The 14040-nt window shown below is 36.9% G+C and overlaps 1 protein-coding gene across 1 annotated transcript in view; it reads left to right on the top strand.

Moving 5' to 3' along the window:
- The first annotated feature begins 1198 nt into the window (after positions 1–1198).
- Positions 1199–14040, top strand: part of NETO1 (neuropilin (NRP) and tolloid (TLL)-like 1) — a 192816-nt gene continuing 179974 nt past the window's right edge. Inside the window, exons 1-2 of the mRNA XM_009333501.1 lie at positions 1199–1244; positions 1742–1918. Of these exons, the coding sequence (XP_009331776.1) occupies positions 1199–1244; positions 1742–1918 (223 nt within the window). The remainder of the gene's footprint in view (positions 1245–1741; positions 1919–14040) is intronic.

Here is a 14040-nt window from a genome sequence, read left to right as displayed (position 1 = left end):
GCACGGGCATTGCAGTACATTTCAAGTAAACATCTTAGGCCACCTTTTTTGGTACAGTTGGGAAGATTTGCAAGGGGCAGTTACCATGAACTGCTTTTAAAATCAGCTTAACTAAAACTCCCTCTTGCATCCTGAACTCTGGATTGATGTGCAATTGTTGATGTGACTTTTATGCTCCAAAATCCTCTAGGTGACAAAACAGTTTTAGTAGATGTGAAATGAGGACCAAGTAACTGAAATATCTAACTATTTAGAATAGCCCTTGAGTAAAAGTAACTTCAAAATCTGGCTTTATATTTAGATGGATTAAGATTAGGGTCCCGTACCTTCTCTTCCCAGGTTTATATTAGCATTCCACAGTTAGAGAAGGTAAATCAGTGAAGACATAAACTGTCTCTTATGTAAAACTGAAGAACTATGTGTGATTAGACAGAATTTTCTACAGGAAATTCATTTATATGAATGAAATATCCCCAAGATCCTCAGAGGTAGATTGTGGGAATTAAGTGTATAGTAAACTAATAAAACAATTTCTCCTTCAGCAGACTAAAAGAAATTGTTTGTTAGTGACTCACTCATTCTATGACTGTCCCCAGGATGGAATTTTTTGATTATTTCCATTCCCAACAAATGTAACTGCAAATATTTTGAGAAAGAAAACAGCTTAAAAAGATTGCTCTTTTCGAAAATATTTTAGACTCCTTTAAGTTGCATCCATATATGACAAGTAAAGCAGAATACTTCCTCTGTATGGATTTATCATCATGCTTATATATGACTAGATTTTGTAGAAATGTCTATAATGTGATGGCTGGAGGGCCAAATTTTACCTCCCTTTTGTCTTTGCATTCCTACCAAAAGTATTCTGGGGCATATACAGGCTTGAAAATGTGAAGGGGGAGAGAAGTCAGAGACGCAGGTTCAGAAGTTTATTTAAAAAAGCCCAAATAAATCTCTCTCTTTGAGGGTCCAGATTTATTTCAAGAACCCTGGACACAAGAAAAGCTGGATTAAAAACCTTGTCTATATTAATTCTGAGGAGTTTTACAGCCAGTTAACTCTAGCATATAAAGCAATATCTTATCCAGTAATGTAGATGTGATGGGTTGACTTTGGCCAGCTGTCAGACACCCAGCCATCTGCTCTCTCACTCCCCCTCCTCAGCAAGAGAAGGGGAGAAAATAAGGTGAAAAAGTTCATGGGTCAAGATAAAGATGGCGATGGCTCACCAATTGTCATCGCAGGCAAAACAAACTCAACTTGGGAAAGATTAATTTAATTTATTGCCAATTAAGAATAGAGTAGGATGGTGAGAAGCAAAGGGAAAAACTAAAACCACCTTCCCCCGACCCCTCCCTTCTTCCTAGCCTCAACTTCTCTGCTTTGTTCCTGACTCCTCTACCTCCTCCCTCCTCGAGCAGTGCAGGGGATTGGGGAATGGGGGTAGCAGTCAGTTCACAACAATTTTTCTCTGCCGCTCTTTCCTCCTAACACTGTCCTCTTGCTACAGAGTAGGGTAGAGTCCCTCCTCATAGGCTGCACTCCATGAACTGCTCCAGCCAGGGTCTTCTCCATGGGCTGCAGGGGAATCTCTGCTCTGGTGCCTGGAGCACATCCTCCCCTTCCTTCTTCTCTGGCCTGGGTGTCTGCAGGGCTGTTTCTCTCATGTTTTCTCTCACTCCTCTCTCTCACAGCTGCTGCACAACTGTTTTTATTTTTTCTTCAACACGTTTCCCCACAGGCACCACCAGCTTGGCTGATGTTCTTAGCTTTGGCCAGTGGTGGGTTCCTTGGAGCCAGCTGGAATGGATTGGAACCGGTTGTGTCCAGCACGGGGCAGACCCTGCCTCTTCTCACTGCAGCCCCTGCTGCTACCAAAAACTTGCCACCTACATCAAATACAATAAGTGTGGCCAATGTAGCCTAGATATCGATTCTTTGAATATCTATACATGCTATATCAGTAACATGGTTGGAAAAACATTTGCTTTCTCTTTCTGTAATTTTTTTAATTAAGTTGCCTTCTCAGGTTTTCTTTTTAAAAACTTATTAAAATGAAACTAAAAAAAATCAAAATACACCAATATTGAAATTCAGAATAAAATTGAAAAAAACCCCTCAGCATAAAATAATAAAAAAAAATTAGGCATTTTAATAAAGCTATCAATTTTAGTATAGTTTACTTTGCCTTGAAAATTGCTGATGTGCTAACTAGAAGCTCATTCATATATATGTCTTTAGAACATATTTAGACAAAGTAAAAATTGCTCTGTTAATGTACCTTTGTAGGCAGTGCCTGTGACCTGGTATGGTGATGGGAGCAACACAGTCTCCACCTCCCATTGTCTGCTAAATGCCACTGACTGAAGTCACTGGAAAGAAAGAGAACTGCACGAGAATGAAAGCAGTACCACATAGTTTAGATGTCTCTTTCCATTGACTCTGAATGGTCCTTAGGTATCTCCAGAACGTATCTGGACCACCTCTGGAGTTAAACATCTGCCTTTTGAAAACTTAAAGATCAGGAAAAAAGACAGCAGCAGTCTTCATCTAACGAAGACCCTATGGGGCATTCTGCCTACTGTTAATGGGTACTTAATAGAGTGGAATCTCTGGAATAATAACCTATTAATCAATAGCCTCATGCTCCCTAGAGCATTCCCTCCTGGCAGCTGCTGCTTTATCACTTGGAGTTAGGCTGATGAATTCCTGGAGTGCATGGGCCATAGGATGTGGGGGAGAGCAAGACATGAGGGTGTCCATCTCTTACCTAATGTTGGAGGCAGTCAAGGCACAGGAATGAAAGTGGGCTTCCAGAGCTAGTTATCTGAAATATGCATTCTCTTACCTGCAGTGATATCTGTCGAAGACAGGATCTGTGTCAACAGAGCCCAGAATCTTTCTATTACACTTTCAGCCCTAAACAGTTGTCTAGATCTAGGCTGCCCTTGTTTTCTTCAGTATGACCTGAATTCATTGATTTCTGGCTTTCCAGTGGCTCAGCTTCAGAAGAGGCAGAGCCTGTCTATTGCAAGGAGATTAAGGATTTTTTTTTTTTTTCTGAGATGTTACTTCTTTCTCAGGCTGAACATAGGCTTATTTTCTGTAGGTGAGCGCTCTGACCAGTAGGTTATCATGAAAAATATTGTCACTACAACTTAAGAGTTCTTGTTATGTGTAACTTACCTTCTCCAGGGTTCCTAAATCTTACAACAGAATAGGCTTGAGGAAGCAACATAAGGCCTGAGGAAGAAGGTGTCTTTCTCTTCCAAGCAAGCACACCTAACTATGTGTGGACAGTTAATTTAAGCCTATAGGACACTAAGGCTCAGTAAAGAAAGGATAAAAGAATATAGGCATCTATTTACAGTCCTGGAGAAAGGGGGGAATAGATTGCTAAATGTAGATATGTTTCAGATGCTTTAATTCCCAACTGGGTTTATGAAGACTATTTCAACAGAGTACTCTTGTGTCTTTATAAGACAATTGAGTTTTACAGTAAAGAGAAATGGTCTATATCTCATCTATCTTGGCATTAGTGAAGCATTTAATGCAGTACAATGTTGAAAAAATTAGGTTAAAATGAGGAAAACAGGCTTTTTGTAAGAATGATAAAGTGCGGAAAAAACTAGCTGAAGGAGAGGAATTTATTTGTGTCCAAAAAAAGAAGAGATTACTAGTGAAATTCTTGAAGGTCAGATCTTAAAGAGGACCTTATTTAGTATTTTTATGACTTTGATGGGAAAAAAAAAAGGGAGTAGTAAGTTGATGTAATTTTTTTTGTGAAAAAAAGTTGGGAGACATTGTCAATACAGAGGAAGATTAAAATATCATATTGGAGGGATGACCTTTCCTATATAACCCCGTCCTGTATGCCTCAGAGTCTGCAATAACAGAGCAGGAATTAAACTCAATAATATAAAAGTATGACCATATGCTTTAGCTAAAACTTAACCCAAAACCCTAAGTGAAGAAGGCTTGGAATCAATGATAGGATTACAAGGCATCAGCAATGAGATATAACAACTAAAAGGTGACAGCAGTTCTTGAGTACATCAGGAAAGATACATCTGCATGTGTGGAGAGGAATTGTCATGCACTGATGATTCGTCATCTACAATACTAAGTATAGTTCTGTTCACTCATAGTCAAGCTGGAAAAAATGCAAAATTCCCTCTATTGGAATAATATAGGGAAGAATGTACCCTTTCTAAAAGAGGACACCAAAAGACTGGCTTATTTAGCAAAATGAAGGTATAAAGGGCACATGATTGTTCTCTTCAAACACAGTAGCTGAGGTACAACAGCTGTTCAAACAAAATGATAGTTCTAGCATAGCTATAATTGGTTGTTAAACTGGACAGGAATACATTTAAGTAAAAAAAAGCAGAAGAGACTTTTTGGCAATCATAAAAATGCAATTTTGGAACAGTAGCCAATAAAAGTAACAGGCATAAGACACCTAACATTTTTTTTAAGGTGGAGTTTGGTAAGTTTATCGAATCATTCAAATAATGTGGTTATCTACAGTAAGAGGAGATGATTGTGGAAGTCCTGAGTTCCTAAATGAAATAAGATACAACAGTGATGGATATCACAGGAATATTTAAGATGGACTGATCACTTGTCTATCCTTCTTCCTCCCTAATAGCCTTGAGGAATTTTGTGAATTGACTGGCTGCAACACTTTATTTTTAAGGTGATACCTGACAATTGGTGTTGATCACCAAGGCACATCCCATATAGTTCTGCTGCTAAACCTTTTAATAATAGGTTTATCTGCTTTTTGTTGGAATGTGTATTCTGCTTTGGTCACATCAGTTTCCTTGAAACATAAGTAGCAGAAGCACACTACCCATAGCAGAACGTGTAGCTATCTACTGTCTACCTACGTATTTATGGGTTTGCATAATTGCACTGGAATTTATTTCTCTTCAGGAGCCTGAGAACTTACAGAGCTATAAAAGATTTAATACAGCCAGAAATATTGTTATTGCTTTCTACGGGAGTAAGTGTATGCATTTTGTTATTTGCTTTCTTTTCTCATAACAAGTACTGTAAATGAGAAATAAATACTAAAAAGCTGCACAGCACTACATCTCTCACACAAAGGAAAGTAATTTTAAAAATAGCTCTATCCTTTGGACAGCAAGGTGAAGAAACACTCAGAATAACAAGGCACTTTGGCTATTCTGCTGTTCTGTAAAAAAGGAATCCATCAAGCATTTGCCCTTAACAATTTGGCTGCACTCTTTTGTAGTAAAAGATAAAAATATCAGTTGTGTTCCACTAAGTTTAAGGAAAGAATCACTTCACTGTCATTGTTATGCACGAATACATTAGGAAAAGTTATAGATTTTTATATTAAGTATAGTAGGTAGTAACAACGCATATATTAAAAGTGTAAGTTTTGGAATATGAAGATTTCACCAACTGAAGTTCAAATATCTTTTCAGTAACCTGCCGATGTCTTTTATTTTGTTTAGTCTCTCCTTTGGAAGAAGATTTCATTAAGTAGGATTTAATATCAATTTAATAATGTGCTTAGCACATGTTAAATACATATACTGAGTCAACTGACAGAAGGAAATTTTTGTTGTATAGCACTAGAATTTATAGGAGGCCAAAACAAAAAAAGAGACAGAATAAGAAAATGTCTTGTACAGAAGGAACATGGAAGGAAGAAAGAAAAGTATGTCCTTGACAACAGTTTATACACACAGAAAATGTTTTTTGCACTTCTTGTTACTTTGTGTCATTGTCCATTGGGACTGAAAAAACAGATAACTATTTTTTTTTTTACAAAGTTATCAAAACTATTGTTAATATACACTGGACAATCTTAATGAAAGTTATAGTTAACTGAAAAAATATTTCTTAAAAATTAACAAGATTCAGTTCAACAAGGAGTAAGGCAAAGTACTATGCCTAAATGTAATAAACTACAAAATAGCCGGACGTTTTGTGCAACACAAATGAACAGGTTCTTCTCATATGTGCGCTTCTCACTGTTCAGCACTGAACACCAAACAGTTGTGTTTATTCATAACTGGGTTTATATTCATTGGTTTATTTACTGCTACCCCAAAACAAAGAAGAGATGGGAAGTTACTGCAGCTTGTTATGGAAACAGCTGTCAGGGCCAGCACTGAAAACTGACACTGTTGCCTAAGCCTCCATGTGTTTATCAAATTCAGGCACAAGAAAGTCCAAGAAAGAAGCAGTAATAGTTAAGAGTAATGGTGGGGAAAATTTAAGTTACCTGATACTTTTTTTTTATGCATCATTTGGCCCTCTAAAGACCTCATAACTTAGATAATGCCTTCTGATCTCATTCTTTAATCCTGTTCTAATAGTGATTGAACAGAAAGAAATTTCCAACTCTAAGGCAAAATTTCAGCTATGGATAAAAATGTTTACAAACACAGAAGCAATTTGGAAAGAGGCTGCAACCTAAAAACCTTAAAGGAAAAGAAAATAATGTGGTTTTTTGCATTTTCTGGATCAAAATCTTTCATTTAGAATGCTCAGTTTGTTCATGAGGAATACCTGGAGGGAGATTAATGAAAGAAGAAACAGTGGGAAGAAAAAAAAAAAATCTCCTACATGAACATGGAGCCATAGAAAGACATGTAATGTACACAATTCACATGATGACAGACTGAAAGCATGTGTAAGGACTGAAAGGAACCATTTCGATTCAGTGCAGCTGAATTTGGGGTAGTGAGTTAAGATCTTGTGTCTCTTAGAAAGCATGGTTATCCTGAAAGCACTGCTTAAAGATCTACAGGTATTTTTCCTGTCAGAAACTATGCAATGTATCAAAGGAAGTCTTTCTTTTAAACGTCACCATCATCCACCAGGAAGGCACAGAACCATTTTGCTGAGTGTTGGCCTAGTAAGCCCTGGATTTATGGACATGTTTAACATGTGGTCTAGTGAGACAGTATGTTGCAAATATTAGATTTTGTTTTGTTTTGTTTTCTGATCTGAGCATCAGCCTGATGCCTGCTACTGTCCAGTGCCCTTCAGCCTGTACGCTGCATGCAGGTTTCTGGGCTGTACTTATTTCATGAGGTCACTGAGAGGCATGGTAAACTTGCTCCTGTACAAAGGAAAAACAATAGTTTGTGTGAAAAAAAAAGAAGCCCACAACATTTTCACAGTTCTTTTTAGACCAAGAAAGCACATTTTTTGGAGGGGTTTTGGCTAGGTCTGGCAACCTATTACTACATATATTGCAGCGGGGCATTGCCAACCATGGATGAAAACTCTATAGGGTAAACAGAAATTTTTAATTTCATGCATCATTTGTAACTTGTTACACTGATTTCACAAACGCAGAAGGTTGTTAATAAAAGCTAATGAGAGAGACTAAATGCCTCCCTTTATACTTCTTCAAAATTTTCTAGTATTGGATTCTAATTATTAACTTCTGTGTTTTTCTGAGAGCAAAGACGTTGACTTTTAATTTATAAGAAGAAAGAATAACCCTTAACTCTCTTTGTTCAAAACTGTAGAAATATTTAGGGTGCATTAGATGGATCCCTGTTTGTTCCTGACTTAATTTTCCACCTTCGCCTGCTATTTCATCTTTTATTTAGTGGTTTAGAAATATGCTAAAATTTCACTAGATGCTTTCTTGCTTTCCCATGTTCACAATTTCTGTGTTTGCATTTACAGATATGTTTGTGTTCTCTGATTTTCATAAGGACTCTTCTCAGCTCACAGTCACAAGGTAATAGCCTGTAATAAGACTTAGCTTTAGAAATGTCAAACGTCATAAAAAAAGGAAGATATAGCAGACAAAGAGGGCCACAAATTTTCTTCAGTTCCTTCCTGAAGGAAAGGGAGGGATGAGAGGGGTCTGTTATCATTTGTGATGCAAGTAGTCAGCTGCTGATTCAGGATTACTTCACAGGAAAGAAATACTTCCTGCACAACACAACAAGTAATTGGGGGGGGGGGGGGGGGGGGGGGGGGGTGTGGGGGGGGGGGGGGGAGAAAAAATGGTGGTTTATGAAAATCTATATCTTAGCCTTAGAGATAATATTTAGAAGAAGTAGTCAATCTGTATGGCAGAAAACGGTCAATCTTTGTGGCAGATCTTATGCCCTAATTTAAACCTGTTTTTTAGCTTTAGCAACAAAATCAAACCTTAAAAATAAAATTCACCTTTTCCCCCAAATCCTATAGAAGGTGAGTGATTTGAATTATATATTTTTAATCAGATATTTCCTTTTTGCATATTTAACATCCTGGCTATTGTAACGGGTTGTATCTCAGCGAACTAAAAATCTCTCTTCTTTGTGTTTGGACTATGAGGAAGGCTCAGCACCAAACAAGTCCCCGTCAGTTATGTTTTCCACGGGGTCCGTACACCTCCGTAAGTGAAGGCTCAGCTTTGTGACTGATAACATAAAGAAAAAAAAACTTCCCCAAAATAAAAAAAAGGAGTGGGGGGGGGGGGGGAGGGGGAGGGAAGCTTTGAGTGAGGATATGAGAGGTTTGATCCACAGAACACGTAAGCCCAAAGGGAGACTCTCATCAAAATCATTATTGTCTAACAAACCACTGGCTAGCAAATGGAAGGTCAAAGATCAGGATAAAGAGAGCTAAAAGAGGGGACAGGTTATGTCCTACTCTGATGCAAAATATTCACCAGTGAGTTACTGAGAAATCTGAACAGTGTGTCTTGAAATGCAATGTCCCACAGGATATTTCATTATCTACTTTCAGTAGTAATGGCCTCCATGGACACAGACAGTGCTCAGCACTTCATAGAGCCAGAGAGTGAAGGAGGCACATGAAGGAACTCTGATTAAGGTGCAGGAATTTAATATAATTAGTGTAATTTACATGTGAAGTTCTTATGTGTTTGATATATACTTTGAAAATCTATCAAATAAATCACACCTTTCAAGTAGGGATGTTCCGTAACTGCTGTGTTTGTACCCCTGCTGCTACGTATGCAAAATAATTCTCAACTCAGACTAAAGTTGTTTTGGCTGACAAAACCACTGGTGGGACGATGCACATTTATTATTCGAAATAACATTGCTTTCCTTCTTTCACTTTCCTCCTCCTATCTTTTTTTTCTTAATTTCTAACTGAAATACAACGTTAAGTCTGTTATTCACTTCCTTCTATAAAAATGGATTGGAAATAGCTATCTAAGCCTCTTGAAAGCTAAAGCATGAAATTTTCAGCATTAAGAAAGGCAATTGATTTAATGTTCATACTCATAAAGTGTTCCCTAATAAGCATTCAAAATCACTAAGCAAAAATACTGTCTGTTTTAGACTGGGTAGATACTATCTTGTTTATCTTACACAAAAACTTTTTTTCTCTTTCAAAGACTCTCTATTTTCTTTGATATATAGAACATATGAAAAATAAAACTTTATAGATTATTTTCCTCTAGAATATTTCTAAAAATACAAATAAATAGATAAATTTCTTGCAGTAACTTGTAGTGAATGTTTCTTTTAAGGACAAGAACTGCAAACAGGATAGTTTCTGGTTGCAGTTAGACATATAATTTAAGCTCCTGGTGGGCAAAATTTTATACATCTGAAAAACAAGCTGAGTGGCTGCAGTTTAATCACCTCTTAAAATGTGCTAAAATGGTAAAGAGCAAGAATTTTATTTTCAAAGGAAAAAGATGAGAAACAAATCAATCAAAATTTGTTCTGATAATTCAGAGCACACAGGGGTGTATTTTCAAAACAGAAACTGTCAGTTGAGAACAAATCCTATTATTGCTTAATAGGATTTTTAGGCAGAATTGCCATAAACTGACTGAACACTTACTCCGCAGTAATTTTGGTTACAGCTGAGGAAAAAAGTTGGCAAAACAATTTTATTTTTTTAGTGAAAGAGGCACATACCCCGGAAGAGAGCTAGTCAATTCAATCTATCTCATTTTGAAAGCCACTCAGGCATTCCTTCCTTAACGTATTTACTCCAAAGTTAAAATACTAAATTAGAAGGACTTATTTTTAGCCCAACCAAGGGCTTAATTTTGCTTTGGGGGAAGAAAGTAGGACTTTTAAATTCAGTGGGAAAAGAGGAAGGACAATAATGGTTTGTGGAGAGGAACAACGATAAATATATACTTTGTATTTTTCCCAAATCTGATGCATAAGACACTGGAGTATAATTTAAACTTGCAGCACCAAGCAGTCAGCAGAGCTGTTTTTTACCTTCTATAGCATACTGTTGTGCTGAGTCTTCACATCTTATCCTGGGTTTAATATATTGTAGGGTGCATTAATGTAATAATTTTAGAGCGCTTTCAAAATTCTAAGGCTTGTTATTTTATTATCAGGAGCTTGTAACTTAAGCACCATACTGAAAAAAGTTTTTCAATGTTGCCTGATTATTTTTAGGTGGAAAGGGAAAAGTTCCCTCATTATTAGGAGCTAGGGATGGGTCATGATGCCACTTGAGAGAGGAACTCTCTAATCAGGTGTTTGGTCTATATAATCCTGCTTCACATATGCAGCTGGTTTGACATGCTGAAATCTGAAGAAACATTCCCTGTATCCTCAGCAGAGACGGCCTCCCTAATACAGAACAGCTTCAAGGAGAGATAACAAATCCCAAAGCCCTCATTAGAGAATAAAATGGATCACCAAATCACCTCTCTGTTTTCCATTTTAAAGGGTCTCTTTAAATTATAAATTGAAATTTTGACTGTTTCTGGATAACTTTCATCACAGAAGGTTTGGAATTTACTGTGCAAAAATCAAGGATTAGAATTTTCAAGTATGACAAGACTGTTGCCTCTTTTAATGTTTTTGGCCAGAGCAAGCACTCTACTTTTTTTTCACGTACAATGTTTTCCAAAAAACAAAGCATTTGATGCTGGACACCCAAATGTAGACATTCAGTCTGACAAATTACCTCTGGTAAAATTTACTGGGTATTTCATTATCTCTCAGGCCTTCCAATATACATAGTCTTTGCAGCATTTTCAGTATGATTGTCATTGCTTCACTAAAACAAATTGCCTTTCTCCTAGAAGTAGATTTTCATTTGGCTGCTCACTGTTTCAGGACAGGGACTGTGTCCTTCCTAAAATGCAGATATAAGCTTCTGAAAAATGGTCCCCCTCACCCTTGAAAGAAGTTGTAGTTTCTAATGAGAAAAGGATACTTAATGGTATCAAAATGAATATCAAAAATCTCATTCTTAAATATTTCTTGTTCTTCAAAGAACTCATTATTAGCTGTACCAACTAACTAGAAAGAAATAGTATATGGATGGAAAGTTTTAGGATGCATTTTCAGCAATTTTGTAGAAATCCAGCAGGATTTGGCAGAGTTCCTTACCTATGAAAAGAGAGAGATATGTAGAACTAGGAAACCGTTTAAACTTGGAAAACCAGCAAACACGGAAAATTAAAAAAAACCCAACAACTGTTTTTTGGAAATGTTTGCTAAGTCCTACCATGGAAGTGAAATTTTGCAATGGTCTTTGCATGGGAGTAATGGGGACCAGAAAGATGACAAGTTGTCAGAGAACACCTGAAGATTTCTGAAAGTGATTTTATGACACAGTGGCCTATGACCTCCAGAGGAACAACCTCAAAAATTATGTCCCCCTCTCCTGTTTCCTCTCTTGAATCCTTCGCCCCCATAAACACATGATTGTGGCAGAGAGAGAATAAAACAACAGAAAAGACATGTAGCTAAATGAAGAAGTAAATGGATACATTAATTAAATAAGACATTTAATTGGATTGCTTTAGTCCTACAAACTTCTCGTTAGCAGGTTTTTATTTATGATACAGACATGCATCCTCAGCACTGAAAAAGTCCTATGCTTCTCAGATAAATGCATAATTATAAGATAGGCAGACTACAGGGCCTTTTTAATTACTTCTCAACCTATAATCTGCACGAGACAAAAATCTTTAGACCAGATTCTGCTCTCAGTTACCAGAGCACACTGGAAAGCAGCTTTTATGTCTTGCCAGTTTTATTTTAGCTCATCATTTCTGTTTGCACATTTGAAATGATTTTATGACAAAATAGTTCCTGGCAATGTTGAGTGTGGCTAAGTATTACTTTTTATAATATGAAGTGGAAGCATAAAATAATTCCCTAGAGGCTGCAGTCTGTTTCTTCATGAGTCTTTCCTTGCTTTGCATGGGTCCATAAGTTTATCACTATTAATTTTCCCACAAATGAATTGCAGGCATTTAGAGAAACATATTTTAAATAGGAAAAGAACATAGTCAAATTTATTTTGCAACAAGCATCCCTCCCCTAAGAAGAATGTAATGGTTTCTACACTTACATGTAAGCAAAGGAGCTGTATTTGTGGCCTGTTAGCTTTTGCACCTTGTCTTTAAATATTTGTTCTCATCAAATGCTTGTCATGCCATGATATCAAAAGAGGGTAAATGACAAAATGACAAAATGACAAAAACTTTGATCTTCCAACAAGTACAGGGAAGTCAGTGAAATGTCAGCCTGGCTTTAACCTTGCTTGTTTATTACATAATTCTATTATTTCTAGTGCATCCAGCAATAAATTAAGTAGAACTCACAAGTTCTTAGCTACCAGTAGTAGTCTTAGATAAGGCATTGAACTACTGCCGTTGATCTGGGATTTTTCTACTCCTAGCAGAAATATTAAAATACCTCTATTCAAACACATTATGACCTATCCTCTTTTTCAGCATTGTATTTCTCTTAAATCTAATTAGCCTTTTACATAATTTGCAAACACTGAAGTCTCAGTTTTATGCCATTTTCTATTATGGACACTGATAAACTATGGGGAAAAAAAGTGTATTAGGAAAGATGAGTAAGGTCATAGTAATCTAATCTTTTACATCTGATTTCATACTTTATTACAGCCTGGATTGTAGTCCCAGTGCTGTTTCTTGATTATATATTATAAGTTAGAAGCGGGAGACATAGATTTTACCATAGATTTTTATAGTCCTTACTGAAGACAAAAGCATCTGTTGGAAAGGCCATCAGAGGTAAACTGCAGGGAGAATGAAGGACAGGTTAAGTTGTAAATGTTGTAAATTCCAAATATTTTTTCATCCAAACCTACAGATAGCTACAAAACCTGCTTATGCAGACTTGCACAGAAGGGGTCCAGGGACAACTGTATACTACAAAAAGTCAAAAGCAGATGTCTGCATGTTACATTCCTTAAGAAGTGGTATCACTTTGCCCAAGTTATGCATCAGAAAAAATAAGGAGAGGAGATACTCCTAAATACTAAAGATACTAAAATGATAAAGCAGAATGTGGATGCTTCATGCTTAATTTATGTTGGCTGGTATGTGCAGTTTGCCATTTGGGGTGTCTAGTTCAGGTATCTGCTATGCCAGGTGCCATGTTACAGGCTTGCTGCTCCTTATGAGGAGAGGGAAAGAAGATTGGTGGGGTCAGAAAAAGGGATAGGATAATATCTGGACCCAGAAATTCAGAAACTCAGTCTACTGGCATAGAAGGAGTTTCTGTGAATACAGCACTCCAGTCACAATGGAGAAGATAATGCAGCAATGTAACTGACAACTCAGTCAAACAGGTGAAAACAGAAGAAAACTGTAAATAAACCTGTTACCTTGATATCGCTCCATGATCTGGACCCTAATTGTGGCTCTTCCACAATGACAAGAGCCTAAGCTGAGAAGCCAAACTGAGTTACTGGAGGAGCCAAGTCCCAGCCTGATGACACTCTTTTGGTAATCACTTCAAATGTGTGCTTAAATCTATTCCTACCCAGAAGATGAAGTTCATAATTCTTAATGTACTTGCATTGATATTGCTGGGACTGAAAAAATGTGCATAGGTATTCGAATCCCTTGTTTGGGAATGGAAATGGAGATTAAGAAACTAGCACTATTGAGTTATGAGTATAATAACGAAAACATCTAAACGTTTCTCAAAGATGAGAATGCCTTTCTGCCTAAATAACTCAACGATAAAGAAATAACTCACGTTTTCTTTTTGTCCACTCTGCTTAAACCGAAGTTCCTTCTGTATTAGGACCAATCATGAGAAAAAC

Source organism: Pygoscelis adeliae, unplaced genomic scaffold (genome assembly GCF_000699105.1).
Source record: "Pygoscelis adeliae isolate BGI_AS28 unplaced genomic scaffold, ASM69910v1 Scaffold140, whole genome shotgun sequence".
NCBI classification, from domain to species: Eukaryota; Metazoa; Chordata; class Aves; order Sphenisciformes; family Spheniscidae; genus Pygoscelis; species Pygoscelis adeliae.
Note: the sequence above shows the minus strand (reverse complement) of the source record. Positions and strands in the feature narration are given on the sequence as shown.